Below are 18,736 nucleotides of genomic sequence, written 5' to 3'. Positions count from 1 at the left end.
TTGATAAAATAAATATTTTAAATGTCCTGGGCCCTGAAGGTAGCATGGTAGATGCACTTAGTGAGTGTAACAACAATCATTCGACCAGCAGAAGTTTTGTTTCTCTCACTCCCTATATATATTCAAATTTGCTTTTTTGTAATTTTGAGAAGATAGATTTATATATTCTAGTGGTATTTGAGAATTTGGATATTTCTTCAAATACAACTCTAACAAATGGTAAATGTATGCTTTATTCTTAAATAAAATATATATTTGCCTTTGAAAGTGCATTTCATTTTCACAGCTGCTAGATTTTTTTCTGTGAATGAGTGTATTAGGGAAGGGCTCTTATTGGGGAGAATTAATCAACCTATTTTAGCAGTGGTTCTAAACTCCTTTGAAAAGTTAAATAGTCCATCTCCCCACTTGAGGAAAAAGAAAAAAAAAAAAAAACACTGAAGCTACAACTGCAGACACCACTTGGCTCTTTTCTGTCTTTGGTATAGGCCAAGCAAGTGGGATGAGGATTGTTGTAGTCTTTTTAACAATGGTCACTGAATTTAGGAAAGTGGAAGACAGAGCTATAGCAAAAAAAAAAATGTAGAAATAAAATGAACTCTAACAAAGGAGTTCTCACCTGTGCTATTAAGAATAATCCTGCTCATTAACCTTTCAGAAAGGCATGACACAGTTTCAAAAGTGAATTTGAAAGATATGTAAAATAATTTAAGCTACTTTTTAAAAAGTGTGCTTTGTGGAGAACCAGGGATGGGGGAAGGAATTACAGGGACATCCTAATGGAAGGGGGGCTCTGAGGAGATAGAACTGAGGCTCCATTCACCCCTACTTTCACAGATATTACTTAGTGGACTTTCAAAAAGGATTATATTTGAACAAAGGGTTTCATAATTTTCAAAGGATTGAGAACCATGCTTCTAGATGTTTACCTCCATTGATCATCACAAACTGAAAACTTCTTAACTTGGATTATCAGAATCTGAGGAAGGTTATATTGCCAGATATATAACCTTGTAGGGTTGGGATGAGGGTGACCACAGATGAGTTTACCTAATTTTAGGTATATAAAAATATAGGGGAGCTTCCAAAAGCCACCAACATTTCAAATTAATAAAAACAATAATTAATTAGCAAAAAGAATTCGAAATTAAGTAGCCCAAATTGTAGAAGAGGTTGCATATAAAATAACTGCAAAAAATTTTTAGGTGAATCCACTATCAGTTATCCAAAACAAATAAGATAGTTATGGGGATATCTTTTATTGTTTTATTGTTAAGGCTGATGTTGAATGAGAATATTCCCATAAATCCTCTTTTGATTACAGTTTAAGAAACAAAGTACCTACTCATGTCACATCTATTTTCATCCATTGTGGCAACATCTAAGTTCTTATGTGATTTCACCTGTTTTCTGTTCAGACACTTAGCTATAATTAGTTATGAGACATGACACCTAATAAACCCCATATGTTTATGTTGAACAGTATGGCATTGCCAATATTTAGCCTTTTTGACTGAAAAAAAATGTAAATTTCATATGGTCCAAGCTAACATTTTCTAGAATACATTCCCTTCTTAATTTTGAAGCCATTATATATATATATATATATATATATATATATAAAGATATATATATAAGATGATATCCTCTCCTCTGTATTATATCTTCCATTTAATCCACAGGGGTCCCATACTTCTTTGTTGGTTTGATAAGAACAGGTGAAGAGGTCTGAATGAGCCCACTGGTTAAAAGTAAAGAGAAAATCCTTAAGTCTTGTCTTCTCTTGTTCAACAGCTCTTGCTAAGGCTTTCAGAAGCACCTCAAGGGGACATTCATATAGAGCTGATGTTAGAGTAGGCCTAAAATCCCCTTCGTTAGTCCTTCAGCCATGCAGTTTATCCTCTACAGTCCCATTAGTGATAGAATACCTGAAATGCCATATTCTATAAAAACAAAATGTTAAAATGTCTTGAGGGAGAGGGAAGCAGGTAAAAGGGTTAGGCTGATCAAGGAAGCCAGGCAGAGTCAGCAGCTCTGATTGCTTTTGGAGTGCTCTCACAGAAGCTGGGCCCAAGTCCTTTAAGAGCTGGTTTATTTCCCAAGTAAACATGGTTTCCAGAAAGGGCAATGGTGTGCTGGCTCCAAAGGGAGAGGTGGAAATGAAAGGCATCAGTGATGGGGGATTTGCTGGCATTTCTGAGATCATATAAACCAAAGTGGACATTTCTTCTGGATGCTATTAGCTACTCACCCCTCCCACGTGGGCCTCTTCGTGCCCTAGAGAAGGCTGCTAAGAATCATTCAAGCCAGTTAAAGACACTGCTTAAAGTAAATATCTGAAACACAAACACATTAGCTCAAAGTGCTTGAAACAGAGTAATAATCACAAAGTCCTTACTTCTTCTCCCCTTTGTACCATTCAAAGGCCGGAGGCGGCACACCTGCACCTTCGCATCTTATCAATCCACTGCGTCCGGGGGCCACGGTGCCAGATTTAATTTCCTGAATTGTAGGAGCAACTGAAAAAGAAACAAAGAAAGAAAAACTGGTGGGTTAGTTAAAATAATCTTCAACAGAAATATAGCACACATATTTTTATTCCTTCTATATTCAGAGCAATCCTATGCCTGATAGACCAATGCATCACATTTTCAGTGTTTTAGCTTCTCATATGAGACTAGTCATTTTCAGCTTCATTTTTCAAGTTGGACAATAGACAAATGTTCCTAGGGAGTGCAGAGTAAATGCAATACATTTTGGCCTTGCTTCCTATTGGAAAAATGGCATTGTTGAGGGGAACACTTCATCTGTACTCCAGTCAAACTGCACTTCAATAATAGCTCTCATTCACTGAGTGACAGCTGGGAGCCAGTCATGGTGGCTCCGTGCTTTATGTTCATGATTTCCTCACAGTAATGCTCTAAGCTAGATGGCATTATCCCAATTTTACAAATGTGAGAACTGAAACTCAGAGAGGTTAAATAATTTGTCTGAGGTCACACAGCTACTTAGCTGCAGAGTTTGGATTTCATGTCAGGCAGGTTGACTCAAAGTCTGAACTCTTCCTATTCTGTTTTTCCTTACTCCCTATCATGTTAGTGATTTTTAAAAATGTGTTTCCTTCTACCTGGAATGCTATCCTTTCCCATTTCCACAGATTCAAGGCCCAAATTTTGGGGTTACTATCTCCTTACTCTTCCTTGTTGCTCTGGCAGGAAATAGCTCTCCTTTTTTCAGAATAGTTTCTCTAAATCTCTCATAACATACACTTTGTGTCTTGTAATGATGGATACACCAGGCTTCCTTGTCAGCTGCCTAAAGACAGGATAAATATCTGATTTATCTCTGTTTATTCAGAAGTCAAAGCACAGTGCCTGGCACAAAATGATGCTTAAAAATATTCATTGCAACATAGGAGAAGGGAATGGCTACTCACTCCAGTATTCTTGCCTGGAGAATTCTATGGACAGAGGAGACTGGCAGGCTTACAGTCCATGGGGTCACAAAGAGACAGATGCGACTGAGGGATTAACATATACATGTGTGTATATATGTTTGCTGGAGAAGGAAATGGCAACCCACTCCAGTATTCTTGCCTGGAGAATCCCAGGGACAGAGGAGCCTGGTGGGCTGCAGTCTATGGGGTTGCACAGAGTCGGACACGACTGAAGCGACTTAGCAGCAGCAGCAGCATATATGTTTGTGTGTATGTATGTATATGTAGATACACACATAAATATCGTTTTTATTTTTCTGTGAGAACCCTGAATAATGTATGGAGCCAAAGGATGGAAGATTAGATAGCACCTTGAGGGCAATTTTAAGGACTTGGTTTCTACTCTGAATGAGATGGTGAACCACTACAGAGGGGGGGCATAATCTGGCTTTTGTTTTATTTTTAAAAAAAAAATTTTATTTTTACCTTATTTTACTTTACAATACTGTATTGGTTTTGCCATACATTGACATGAATCCACCACGGGTGTACATGAGTTCTCAATCCTGAAACCCCCTCCCACCTCCCACCCCATATCATCTCTCTGGATCATCCCCGTGCACCAGCCCCAAGCATCCTGTATCCTGTATCGAACATAGATTGGCGATTTGTTTCTTACATGATAGTATACATGTTTCAGTGCCATTCTCCCAAATCATCCCACCCTCTCCCTCTCCCTCAGAGTCCAAAAGTCTGTTCTATACATCTGTGTCTCTTTTGCTGTCTCGCATACAGGGTTATCATTACCATCTTTCTAAATTCCATATGTGTGTGTTAGTAGTATCACATCACTCAGGCTGCTGTGTTGAGAAAAGATTATCATGAGGCCAGGATGAAAGCTGCTACAGTAAGTAAGGCAAGTGATGTTGACAGCTCAGACTACGGTGGTAGCACCTGAGGTAGTGGAAAGTTACTGGCTTTGAGGTATATTGCGAAGTTGGAGCCAACAGGATTTTTTGACAGATGTAAAAAAAAAAAGAGGGTAATTTTATTTGGCTTAGGTAGAAGGTTAGAAATACCCATTGACTGAGATGGGTTCAACAGTTAAGTAGATGAGTTTAGGAGTTGTACGCATAAGCTGTTTTATTTAAAATATTTTCACTGCCTTTAAAATTCTATTTTTAAATGCTCCTAAATCTGCTTACTCATTTTTACTCCCCCTCTACTGTCAATCACTGATTTTTTAATTCTGTTAATAGTTTTGCCTTTTCCAGAATGTTATGTAGTTGGGGTCATATAACATGTTTCATATGTTTCATATTGGCTTGATACTGGCTTCTTTCACTTAGTAATATGCTTTAAGTTTATTTAAGTTTTCTCCATGTCTTTTCATTTCATTTTAGCACTGAATAATATTTCACTGTCTGTATGTACCACAGTTTATTTATCCATCCACCTGCTAAAGAATTTCTTGGTTGCTTTAAGCATGGGCAATCACATGGAAAGCCACTATAAACATCCATTTTTCTGTGTGGATGTAAGTTTTCGACTCCTTTGGGTAAATACCAAGAAGTACAATTGCTAGAGTATAGGATAAGAATATGTTTAGTTTTGTAAGAAACTTACAAACTGCCTTACAAAGTTTGCATACCTACCAACTATGTATGAGAATTCCTGTTGTTCCATGTTCTCATCAGCATTTGGAGTTAGTGTTTCAGATTTTGTTCATTCTAGTAGGTTTGTAGTGGTATCTCTATTTTAATTTGCATTTCACTAATGACATGATGTGAAGTGTCTTTTTATGTGCTGCTTTGTCATCTATACATCTTCTTTGGTCCACTTTTTACTTCAATTATTTATATTATTTTTTATTGAGTTTTAAGTATTCTTTATATTTTGTGGATAACAGTCTCTTATCAGACACATCTTTTGCAAATATTTTTCAGTCTGTGGCTTGTATTTTCATTATCTTGATAGTGTGATTCACAGAGCCAAAAATTCAAATCAATTTAGCAACTATTTTTTTTTTCCATGAATTACGCCTTTGGTATCTAAAAGGTCATCACCAATTGCAAGGTCATCTAGATTTTTCCTATTTTTTATTTTTCCAGTTTTGTATGCCTCTATTTTTCCATAAATATTTTCTTTTCTACCAGTCTACATTTAGCAAAGTACATATTTCAATAACACTATGAGAAAGTTCAATATAACAGGAACGTGGAATATGCAAATACTAATTCATTCAGACAAAAGACTTGACTAGGTGTGCACCTTGGATATATTTCAAATTTATTTAGGAAGCAATAATGATTTTTCAATATGTAGTGAATATAAAAACTGTAAACCCTCTTCCAACAGAACTGTCTTTCCTTTTAAAAATACCTGAGCAGATTAATCATTTATTGTTAAGGGTGATACTTTACTTTGAATTTACAGCACCTCTATTTCTCTATGGTATTTTTATTTTTAATAGTAGACTCAATTAGAAAGATATTTGAAAAGAAATATTTTTATAGATGTTTTGCTAATAACTTGGCAAAAAATAATTTGAAAATTTGAATAAGGAAATAAAAGAATATACATAAGCACATTTATATATACACAAATACAAACACATACATACTCTCCAATTCAACATGAAGAACCACTTAATAAGTTTTAACTTTGTTAGGTAAAGATGCACACCCCCTCTTATAAGGCAATAACAATACAAAAGATATCTACAAATAAAAACCCACTTATTGTCAATTATTATGACATTGTTTTGCTTGTAAGAGATATAGGTAAGATTGTATTTTCACTCTGTTCTCACAGACTTTCATGTATTTCTCTCTCTGTCACCCTATGAGACCATAATCTTTTATGATATCCAACTATTATTGGAGATGAAATAACATATGCAACAGGAGATCCATCACAAGTTTCTATTGAAAACCTAGCTAGTTTAATTACTCCCTTGTCTGTCAAGGGGGCCATGACTCATTACAAACAAAATCATGAAATCCAGAACATGGCCTGAAAACCCAGGCGTAATGAACCTAAATAAAAATCTAATTTGTCATTAAAAGCCTTTTATGGAGTTACAGTGTGCATTTAGCTCAACACTTGGTAAACATACAAGTTAAAGGGACATGATCATGTTGTCTAGAGGGTTCACAGGCTGCTGAAATGGACACTGAAAAACAGAAAGATACGAAAATGACATATGGAAGCCTACATAAAGAATGAAATAGGAATTAACACTGTGAGTAAGAAAAGGTCCTGAGAGTGTTTTATGTGTTAGAGAATTAAAGGGCCATGGGGTGTAAGCAATCAATATGGAGAGGGAAGTCTCAAATACATTTCATTTTGAGGCTAAAATTATAAACTTGAACTTGAAAACAGTATTGATTTTTCTTTGGGACGTGAATGAACCCTTATGCATATTATTCTGCCTTTTTTGAAAATGACTGTACAAGAGGAAGCAGATCCACCCTGTTTATTTATTCTTCATTCCTTCATCAACTCAACAGGTACTTTTTATTGAAGACTACATTAATAAAAAATATAACATCCCTGGCCTCATGAGACTAAGATTCTTGAGTTTGTATGTATGCATACATGTACATGAATGTGCAAACAGTAAATAAATAAACAGTAAGGGAGTGATACAAACTAAGATGGAAACTGAGCAAGATGAAATAAAAAGGAATGCAAGGTGGGTTATTTTATGTGGTGGAATTACAGAGCTACTTATTGATAAAGAAGAGAATTTGAGCAGAGAATTAAACGATGTGAGGAAAGAAATCATATAGTTTTCTATAGAAATTATTAAAATAAAAGAAAAAAAGAAAACTCAAAGACCCTGAGGGGAAACTACTGAGGTAGAAACATGCTTAAGAGGTTTGAGGAGCAGCAAAACAGTCATTGTGACTTGAGCAGACTAAGTGAGCAGAAGAATCCAGAAGAGAAGGTTGGATAGGCAGCTGGAACTCAGATTCAGAGGGTCTGGTAGTTGATGGTAAGGCCTTTGAATTTTATTCTAAGATGAAGTTGTGGAGATTTTGAGCAAATGTATAACATGAGTTGATTAACATTTTATACAGATTTTTGGCCACTGTGTGGAACATGGTCTGCATAGAGGCAGGAGAGGAAACTGGCAGAATGGCTAGAAGCCTGTTGTAATAATCTTTAGGATGATGAGAAAATCATTGGCCAGTCCATAGAAAAGGCAGGAATTGAGAGAAAAAGTAATTAAATAGATCATTGGCCACACTGGACTTGAGTCAACTCATTTGAGTTAACTGGCAGTGAGAAGACATGTTTAGTGAAATTCCAAGTTTATACCATTCTGAATCCTATTACTTTGTATAAATAAGAGTTCTGTGGCCACTGAAATGTCTAATCAAACCCAATAGTTTTCTTTTCTAGAGCATATCTCAGAGACTGTGATGCTCATGTATTCCTTGTGAATCTCACAGTATGGAGCTTTACCAAATTTATGAGACCACAGAATTACAGAGCATTTTATACTGAGTTCTTGAGGGCCAAATATTCTGTGGGGCATATTCTGGATATTTTGGACAGTAGGAGAAATAGATGTCTAAGGTCTATTCCACATCCTCTGTTATGTGATACATGGCTTTTCAAGTCTACTGTCATCACTGCTTTAACTAACTTCCATGCTCATGAGCTATAAGGTGCTAATGAGTTTTATGTGATGTAATTATTTGCATCAGAAGGATATGGCCATTTTTTTTTTGTCAGAAATATATACCTCACAACAATTATGGCTAAGTACATCTCTAACTGGAGCTATAACAGTGAATTTTACGTGTGCTCAGTACAGTTGTACAAAGCACTCAGCTTCCCCTGAAATGTTCCATGTTTTAGGAAATCATCTTGGGCTCTTCCTAGAAAAGAAAATCAAATGATAAACCCTGAGTAGTTGCTCCCAGAGCTTATTTCTTTTCCCATCATACTGTGTTGTTCTGTGAATGTTGGTCCTGGAATAGAAGTGGGAGTAGGAGTGTAAACATGTGCATATGCAAGCATTTTTATTTCTGGAACTGTTTTTTTTTTTTTTTCTTTCTATGGAAATCTATTTGTTGTTGTTGCTGTTCTAGTCAAATGTAACTTTTTTAATTACACCAAAGCAGCAAAGAAGGTGATTACTTGGATTCCTTGAATTCATGAGTACAGTGGCATCCTCTAGAATAGACTGATTCCTTTGCAATGCTGAAATTAGGCATCCTACCCTTGTATCAAGTTGTATATGGCTATAAACTGAAGCAATTGTATAGTGAACAAAAAATACAGTTTCAGATGAATGTTATTAGACAAATGCAGGAAACAGCAAAGAACAAATGATGAGGAAGACCAGCAGTGAAAGGGTCAAGAAGGGATATTTAGCACCTGTGTGATTAGATGCTCATAGAAAAGGAGTCTTCCCTTTTCATTTACGCAGTGGGATTAGCCATTAGTCATTGTTTAGCCAGTCATTTCAGGATGAAGATAATTAAAGGTTCTTTACCCAAAACTCCAGGCTCCGCAGGTGCAAGCAACAGAACCTCTGCACTTGGCACCCAACAAGCTTAATCAAGATTCAAGCTTTCTTAGTTACATGACAATAGCCACAAAGACCTTCTTCCTCTCTTGCCATCCAGACTGGGAAGTTTGGTTTTGTACAAAGTCTTATTACAAAAAATGAGTAAATCAGAGAGTTACTTTAATAGCCTTAGTGAAGTGAGTTAGCTGCAGTGAAATTTTAGAACTTCAAAGACGTTTGATCACCACCCTCCCTCCTCAAAATGATGGACAATGATAAAGGTGCCATGATAAATAATTAAAACAATAAAGAAGAGTGAGGGGTAGTAATAGGAAGTAAATCGTGAAGAAATTCATCCTAGAAAAACTACATAGGAAAACACTGTGGTAAATAAGCATGTTGACCTTGGTCTAGATTCCGAACTTTGTGAACTACACTATGAAACTTCGCCAAATGGACAGTTTCTGAAAAAAAATAAAATAAGGTTTCTAGCATCTATCAGAGAATACAGGATGTAAAAGATGTGCTTGCTCAATACACCACTGCTACAAATGAGGGCAATGATGACAGCTGAAAACTTTCTTTCCTGAAGGTATGATGCAACTCAGGGTAGGAAACCTGAAAATCTTTTTAAGGTTTCCATAGATCTCACAGAAATGGATCACAAGGTCAATAAACCCTTTCAATGAAGTACACATGTCCTTATTTCAATGACTCATTTTATTTTAAAGAAAGCTAAGAACTCCATGTTATTACTAAGATAAATTTTTAAAACATTTATCTAATTGGACTTCTTAAAAATCAAAATACTGTAATACAGACATACTCTTCATGACTCATGGCATAAAGAACTTTCACATTGAATTACACCTCTGATAAGCTCTCACGGAGAATGAAAATAATCCAATGTGTAAAGTATTTCCTGCTTCAAGCATTTACACAGTGGCAACATACTGTAGTATTAATAAAAAGGCCCACTTTGTCTTCATAAAAGACACCACTTTTTGTCAACCAAAAGTGGTACTAATATTCACCATCTTAATTAGTTAACCCTTCTAAATAGTTTTTGCATCTGAAAAGTAAATAGTGCCTACTTCATAGGATTGCTGTACAGGCAATGTAAAACACTTCATGGTGCATGCTTATAATGCTCTGTGCTGAGTTAGAAGTCAATCGAAGCTGTCTGTTATTAAACAGGAATTATTGCAAATGAATAGGGTATCACAGCTATATTCCCTTTAAGAGCATAGAACTGTGATAAATCAGATATGGATAGAAAGGAAACTGAGTTTTCTTTCTTTTTTTTTAATCATTGTCTTGGTACAGCAAGCATGTGATTAATTCAAAGATAAACTTGTACATCGTTTACTCTCCAGAAGTCCATCAATATCTTGCTTTTTTTATTTACTGTAATTAACCAAGGGCAAATTCTTTGTTAACATATTTATAGTAGACTTAGTCTCCTGTCTCACTGACCAAGAAGTAAGAGGCTTGATTCAACAATGTGATAAAACATTAAAAGTGCATGGAACACATAGGTGTCCATTCTATAAAGATGTGCAATTGTGGAGGTATGTCATGTGTTAGGGCATATACAAGATCAATATACTAATTCAGTTAAGCAAATGATGAGATCATTGTCTCTTTGAAAAGAATGACAATAATAATAATTTTGCATGTAAACTAAACTTCAGTATTTCATATTCATTATGACAGTGTACTAAGCTGTGATCTCTAATTCCCTTATGTTCACACAGATGTGTAGAAAGAAAAATATTTTATAAAAAAAAAAAAACAGAGCTAAGATATATAACTGTGTATTAAGTCAGATTTTAGGGCCATTGGTAAAGGTCCTAGAACTGGTCCCCTACACTGCATTGTTTGAAATTACAACATAAGGGATTATTTTTCTAAACTCATGATTTAACTCTATTATAACATTTAATCATTTTAAGGCAGTTAAATATACTTGTTTTCATTAGTCACATATATTGTGGTATGAATGATCTGGTATTGTGTTGGTTATGAATGTGCATCTGTGAGAAGCCATTTAAGGATGGAAAGATATGTTATTTGTGACTCATGGAGAAGTAGATAAAAGAACAGGAAAAGAAAGAGTTATATAATGAGTTTGCTTGTGATTAGACAGAATTCATTCATATCATGCTTTGGCAAGGGTCAGCACTACTGAAATTACAGCTTGAAGTAGCTGTCCCCTTGTAGTCAGCAATGCTCACTCCAGTGATGCATCCACTGTAAAATATGTCTGAGATTTATTGGGCCACCAGCTGTATCAATAGGAATTAAATGGTTCACTGTTTTCCTAGCTGTTCACCAAACTTTCTTTCTTTAGATTTTATTCACGATTTGCTCTCTTCTATTGTCAGTAATGGTGAGTTATAGCTGTATGTGATTGATTTGGGTACACTGAACAAGTTTGCAAGAATTATGAAGCTGGATTCTCCAAAGGCATCTTGATTCTTGGCACATATGATGTTGTAACAAAAGTTGCCCATCAGTGCAAATGTTCAAATTCTTAAACATTTGAATATGTTCTTTACATATTGAAGCTATTATAAGTTTACTGCTATACAAATTACTTTTTAATGAATCCCTCCAAATAAAGCTTAGAATAATTGAGATGCTTTCTTTAGATTACCTGTAAAATATGAAAATATCCTTGGGATTATTTTTCTGATGGGGAAATTTTTCTAGTTGCATTAATTAATCAGTTAAAATAAGTTGTTTACAGTTCAATTATGCTTATTGTTATGCTTTAAGTCATGGTACACTTTTAAAGATTAATATTGATCTCTCAAAATGTGAATAAGCTAAACACATATAAATTTAAGATTTTTGCAATCAATCAATATAAAATAAATGATAACAATAAAGATATAATCTGTAATAGATGGGGATAACATTGATGGAATCTTTCCTTAGGCTAATTTTTAATCTGTTGATATTTCTCTCTGGCCTCAAGGCCAGATTCCTCTGAAAGTACCTTAGCTGACTGAATGGTTTATTATTTCTTCTTGTTTCTGTGGCCTTCAATAATCTTAAAATAGCACATTTAAAAAGTTGATTAAAATTCAGTTATTAAAATTGTTTAATTCTGAGAAATGAATAATTCATATTGCTAATATATTCTAAGGAATTACTTTCCAAACACACTGTCTTGGAGGGAATGAAAAGAAAGCCTTTGAGTAGCTAGAAAAAAGAGAGGGGATTAAAGAAAAAGTGCTAAGATTTACATTACAGAAATCTACTTGTAAACTACCAATTTTTTTCCCTGCCTACTGCCCTCAAATGCATGAAGAAGGTTAGAAATCTAGCAAAACTATAGGAAACATATTAAATTAATGATATTTTCCACAACTATAGGCACAGATTCTCTAGTAAGAAGGTGAACATTAAACTGAATTGCTTCTACCTTTCCGTTTACCTTGAGGTGTCAATCAGCTGTACTCTCAGACCTGTATCCTGGAAGCTGTCCTATTATAGTATTTCTACATGGTTCAAAGAGCAAAGCAACAGGAGTCATAACTCTGAAATGGACACTCTTTATCCAGACTTGCATGGACTTTGAACAAGGAGACAACAATCTAGCAAGAAGTGATACTAGTTTTAGAATTGAGAGGTAATTTTTCTTCCTATCTGAAAAACACAGTCTTGGACACTTCTATTTGAGAATAATGAAAGCTAAATCAGAGCAAACACAGTAGGTAGCTAAGACCAAAAGAAAAGAAGACATAAAGTGGGAGAGACATTTCACTACAAATATTGTGTCTTAAAGAAATTGAAAGATGTGGGAAGGAGGGATTGTAGAAAACCTGTAATTTTAAGAAACAATAGCAAAGGTTTATTGGGGACTAAGAATGTTTTAAAAGGGGGGAAAAGTCATCCTTCCTGAAATGATTAAATAAAATGTGGTTTGAGAAAAGTCTGCTTAACAGCAAAAGCAATTTGACAACTGATGGGTTTGTCAAGAAAAGAGAAGTCTGGCTAACAAATAAATTCCATGTCAGCAAAGCCAGCACATGAATAAATTATTAGCGAAATCTTCAGGCTCTTTCCTCTTCTGCTCAGAAATAAAAATAAACATGTACAGCCGATATCCTCATTATAATCTCAATCTTATTTAGTGCCCCTTAAGTCAAAACCACTAGATTCCTCGCTCTTTACTGCTCTCATCCTGCAAAACTTATCTATGCATTTGATGAACAGTTACTATTACCAGATCATCAGTCATTGCAAAACATTTCCAAGTCTTGAGAGACTCAATAATATTGCAGTTTCTTCCTTTAAAATGCATTTTATCATTCCTCACTGAAGAACTATGGATGGAAGTTCACAATATTGTACAGGAGGCAGTGATCAAAACCATCCCCAATCAAAGGAAATGCAAAAAGGCAATACGGTTTTCTGAGGATTCCTTAAAAATAGCTGAGAAAAGAAGAGAAGCAAAAGGCAAAGGAGAAAAGGAAAGATATATCCATCTGAATGTAGAGTTCCAAAGAATAGCAAGGAGAGATAAGAAAGGTTTCCTCACAGACCAATGCAAGAAAATGGAGGAAAACAACAGAAGAGAAAAGACTAGAGGTCTATTCTATTCAAGAAAATTAGAGACATCAAAGGGATATTTCATGCAAAGATTGGCTCAATAAAGGACAGAAATGGTATAGACCTATTAAAAGCAGAAGATATTAAGAAAAGGTAGCAAGAATACACAGAACTATACAAAAAAGATCTTAATGACTCAGAAAACCATGATGGTTTGAACACTCACCTAGACACAGACATCCTGGAATGTGAAGTCAAGTGGGCCTTAGGGGACATCACTACAAACAAAGCAAGTGGAGGTGGTGGAATTCCAGCTGAGCTTTTTCAAATTCTAAAAGACAATGCTGTGAAAGTGCTGCACACAATATGCCAGCAAATTTGGAAAACTCAGCAGTGGCCACAGGACTGGAAAAGTCAGTTTTTATTCCAATCCCAAAGAAAGGCAAAGCCAAAGAATGTTCAACTATCGCACAACTGCACTCGTCACACACACTAGCAAACAAATGCTCAAAATTCTGTGAGCTAGGTTTCAGTGATATGTGAACCAACAACTCCCAGATGTTCAAGCTGGTTTTAGAAAAGGTAGAGGAGCCAGAGGACAAGTTGCCAACATCCGTTGGATCATTGAAAACACAAGAGAATTACAGAAGAACATCTACTTCTGCTTCATTGACTATGCTAAAGCCTTTGACTGCATGGATCACAGCAAACTGTGGAAAATTCTTAAAGAGATGGGAATACCAGATCACCTTACCTGCCTCCTGATAAACCTGTATTCAGGTCAAGGAGCAACAGTTAGAACTGGATATGGAACAACAGACTGGTTCCAAATTGGGAGAGGAGTACATCAAGGCTGTATATTGTCACCCTGCTTATTTAGCATATATGCAGAGTACATCATGCAAAATGTCAACCTGGATGAAGCACAAGCTGGAATCAAGATTGCTGGGAGAAATATTAATAACCTCAGATATGCAGATGACACCACCCTTATGGGAGAAAGCCAAGAGGAACTAAGAGCCTCTTGATGAAAGTGAAAGACAGTGAAAAAGTTGGCTTAAAACTCAACAATCAGAAGACTAATATCATGGCATCCAGTCCCCTCACTTCATGGTAAATAGATGGGGAAGCAAGGGAAACAGTGGCAGACTTTATTTTCTCAGGCTCTGAAATCATTGCAGATGGTGACTGCAGCCATGAAATTAAAACATGTGTTCTCCTTGGAAGAAAAGCTATGACCAACCTAGACAGCATATTAAAAAGCAGAGGTATTACTTTGCAGACAAAGGTCTGTATAGGCTAAGCTATGGTTTTTCCAGTAGTCATCTGTGGATGTGAGAGTTGGACTATAAAGAAAGCTTAGCACTGAAGAATTGACGGTTTTAACTGTGGTGTTGGAGAAGACTCAAGAGTCCCTTGGACTGCAAGGAGGTCAAACTAATCAATCCTAAAGGAAATTAACCCTGAATATTTACTGGAAGGACTGATGCTGAAGCTGAAGCTCCAATACTTTGACCAAATGATGGGAAGAACTGACTCATTGGAAAAGAACCTGATGCTTGGAAAGATTGAACGGAGGAGGAGAAGGAGACAACAGAAGATGAGATGGTTGGACTGCATCACGGACTGGATGGACATGCGTTTGAGCAAGCTCTAGGAATAGATGATGGACAGGGAAGCCTAACGTGCTGCAGTCCATAGGGTTGCAAGGAGTCGGACATGACTGAGCAACTACACTGATCACTCCTCACCACCCATAACTATTAATATCATGATTAACACCACACTACTACAAGCCAAGTTTGTTGTTTCAGAATCGTGTCCAACTCTTTTTGACCCAGTAGATTGCAGCCTACCAAGCTCCTCTGTTCATGAGATTTCCTACACAAGAATACTGGAGTGGATTGCCATTTCCTTCTTCAGAGGGTCTTCCCAACTCAGGGATTGAATCTGAGTCTCCTGTTTGGCAGGCAGATTCTTTACTGCTGAGCCACCAGGGAGGCCAACAAGCTAAATTTACCTCTTGCCTAATATATTGCAAGTATCCCAACTGGCCCCCCGTTTCTGCCCTTGCTCTTCCATAGGCCATTCTCTATATAACTTCTGTTTTTTCACCCCTTTATACTTAGTTAGAGGGGCTTCCCACATAGTGCTAGTGGTAAAGAATCCACCTACAATTCAGGAGACATAAGAGACATGGGTTTGACTCATGGGTCAGGAAGATCCTCTGGAGGAGGGCATGGCAACCTACTCCAATTTTTTGTGGAAAATTCTATGGACAGGGGAGCCTGGTGGGCTACAGTCCATAGAGTCACAGTAAGTCGGACATGACTGAAGTGATTTAGAATGCAGGCACTCATAGCACTCATACTTATATAGATGAATATTTATATGTATATAATGTATACTATATTAATGGTATATAATAATAAATGCATGGGATATATTTATTATATATTATGTATAAATATATTACATTTAAATGTAATAAAATTTAATATACTCCTTAGCATTTTAGATATGATTTGGAACAAAGTATCTGAAATTAAATGGTTAACTTTAGCATTTTATTTATATGTATTATATAATATCACATGTAACATTATATGTGGAGTTCCAAGGTGGTTCAGTGGTAAAGAATCTGCCTTCAATGTAGGAACTATGGAATCCATCCCTGGATCAGGAAGATCCCCTGGAAGAGGGCATGGCAACCCACTCTAGTATTTTTGCCTGGAGAATCCTACGGAAAGAGGAGCCTGGTGCTCCACAGTTCATGGGGTCACAAGGAGTTGGACACAGCTGGAGCGACTTAGCACACATGTAGCACTATAACTCTATAGAATACTATATAACTCAGCATTAAAATACTATGTACCTGGAAAGCATAGCTCTAGGAAAAATTCAAGCAATATTTGTATATGGCTTTCAGCAATATATGGGACTCAGAAAGCATTCAGAGATAGCCTATAGTCTTATGCCACGTTTCAGTTGCTATTGCCACAATAATACTGTGTAACAAATCACTATTTTATCTTGGCGACACATAACAGTCAACATCTATTTCTCATGTGTTTACTCTGTCATATTGGTAATGCCCATTAGTCAAAGCAGTCACATGGTCAAGCGCATCATCAATAGGTCTGGGAAATATTATTGTATCTACATTTGGATTTGGATGGAAGTCAGCTTTGCTAAGGCACAATCTAGACTTTTGTAGGTAGAATTTTCTTTTCTTTTTGGCCATGCTGCATGGCTTATGGGCTCTTAGTTCCTCCTCCATCATACTGGGGCTCTCCACAGTGGAAGTCTTAACCACTGGACTGCCAGGGAAATCTGAAGAATTTTCTACAGCTATTTGTGCTCAACGTTTCTTCCACTCTGAAGCCAAAGCAAGTTCTATGGGTCTGCCTTGAATAGGAAGGTTTATTTTATCAGAAGCATCCAAAACAAATTATAGATTTGAGAGTAAGCTAGCGTGAAGAATGTCTGACTGAGGATATATTATACAGAACAGAGGTAGCACAGAAACCGAAAGAATAGTAGGTGCTGGGCAAACCACGTACGGTGGAAAGCTAGCATGTCAGAAAGGTGTCGTTAAAACACTCTGGAAAGGCTGATGAGGACTCACCTTAGGAAGACTCCCCATTTCTTCAGCTACTACAAATGCAATGCATCTGAAAAGTGGGAGGTTTTTCTATCTTCATGTATCATCATCTATTGACTCAATATTTCTTCTTGAGTTATTGTCTGTTCTCTTAATCATTTATTTACTTCATGCTATTGGTCAAGAATGGGCTTCTCAGGTGGCTCAGTGGTAAAAGGATCCACCTACCAATGCAGGAGACACCAGTTCAGTCCCTGGGTTGGGAAGATCCCCTGGAGAAGGGAATGACAACCCACTCCAGTATTCTTGCCTGGGAAATTCAATGTACAGAGGAGCCTGCCAGGTTACAGACCATGGGATTGCAAACAGTCGGACACGACTGAGCGCAGAACACTGGTCAAGAACAGATTAAAGTGATTCTTGCCTTAGAGAAGCTCAGGGCTCCAGTGGAATTAAAAATGTCCAATAACATCGTTCATAGATTCAGTCATAATCTTCTGTGCTTCTTTAGGACTGAAGCGACTTAGCAGCAGCAGCAGCAGCAGCAGAAGACACAGTGGACACTTTAAAAATGCTGACTGAATAAATGAATGTGATGAATGATATTTCCTATAAAATACTATAATTCTATGATCTTGCTATAATTTACCCTCCAGGCTTTTTCAATGCAATACAGAGTTAGATTCAATGTTAAGGGGTTTATTATCTTCATGTAATATATAATTGACTCTTAAGTATATTTGTATTATATTGGCAAATATTGACATTAGCACCATTTATTAACAATGTATACTTCTTTTATGAGTGTTTTAAAAATTTATTTATATTTGAAGGATAATTGCTTTAGAGTACTGTGTTGCTTATACTTCTTAAGGAATTTTTTAATAAAGAAACTTTGTTAAGTCAGGATGTGAAAATAACAGAATTGGGGGCATATTTCACCTAAAATATAATCTAAAGCTAAAAATGTATCTCAAAAAGTTACACATTTTAGAAATACAGGGCTGTATGTTGGTCGAATAAAGGGATATGTTGGTCAAGGAAATAGGTGTTTATTTTGACTAGAAATCTTTGTTATTAGTTGATCTGAAATTTCAGGATATGATATAAACTAGAAAGGTGATCTGTGTATACTTGGAATATTAGAAGCAATTTATGCATTTATATATAAAAGAAGCAGAATGAATGGTCCCAAAACAATGTGAGAAGCAATATGCTCTGTTTCTGTTATCATTTTTGGTTAAATGCTTGTTTTAGGATTTCTGCCTGAATTTGATTTCACCATTTTTTTTTAAATAAATGGAAATTCATAGTAGGAGGTGAGCATGACAATAATGTAAAAAGAGTAGAGAGGGTCAAGACAATGCTCCCCATTGGGTCTATTATCTTCAGCCTCTTTGCAGTTTTCCACTGTGTGCCCCATGAAATAACAGTCCATTATGGTTTTCTGTCCTCCTTACTGAAGTAATCCTATGAGGTAGTCTACTAAAAGCATCAAATAACTATTTCAGTGTGGTTTTGTGCATGTATTTATATGTGTGTATTAGCTCTATTTCTTCCAAAACGGAAATAGCCTCTTTCTGGTAACTAAACCAAATGTTTCCAG

The 18,736-nt window shown here is 36.2% G+C and overlaps 1 protein-coding gene across 1 annotated transcript in view; it reads right to left on the bottom strand.

Moving 5' to 3' along the window:
• The window catches only part of NEGR1 (neuronal growth regulator 1), a 988,401-nt gene that overhangs the window by 192,364 nt on the left and 777,301 nt on the right, over nucleotides 1–18,736 (bottom strand). Inside the window, exon 5 of the mRNA XM_068964426.1 lies at nucleotides 2,399–2,519. Within this exon, the coding sequence (XP_068820527.1) occupies nucleotides 2,399–2,519 (121 nt within the window). The remainder of the gene's footprint in view (nucleotides 1–2,398; nucleotides 2,520–18,736) is intronic.

This window comes from Capricornis sumatraensis, chromosome 2 (assembly GCF_032405125.1).
Source record: "Capricornis sumatraensis isolate serow.1 chromosome 2, serow.2, whole genome shotgun sequence".
NCBI lineage: Eukaryota > Metazoa > Chordata > Mammalia > Artiodactyla > Bovidae > Capricornis > Capricornis sumatraensis.
The sequence above is the reverse complement of the archived record's forward strand: the minus strand, read 5'-3'. Positions and strand labels throughout refer to the sequence as shown.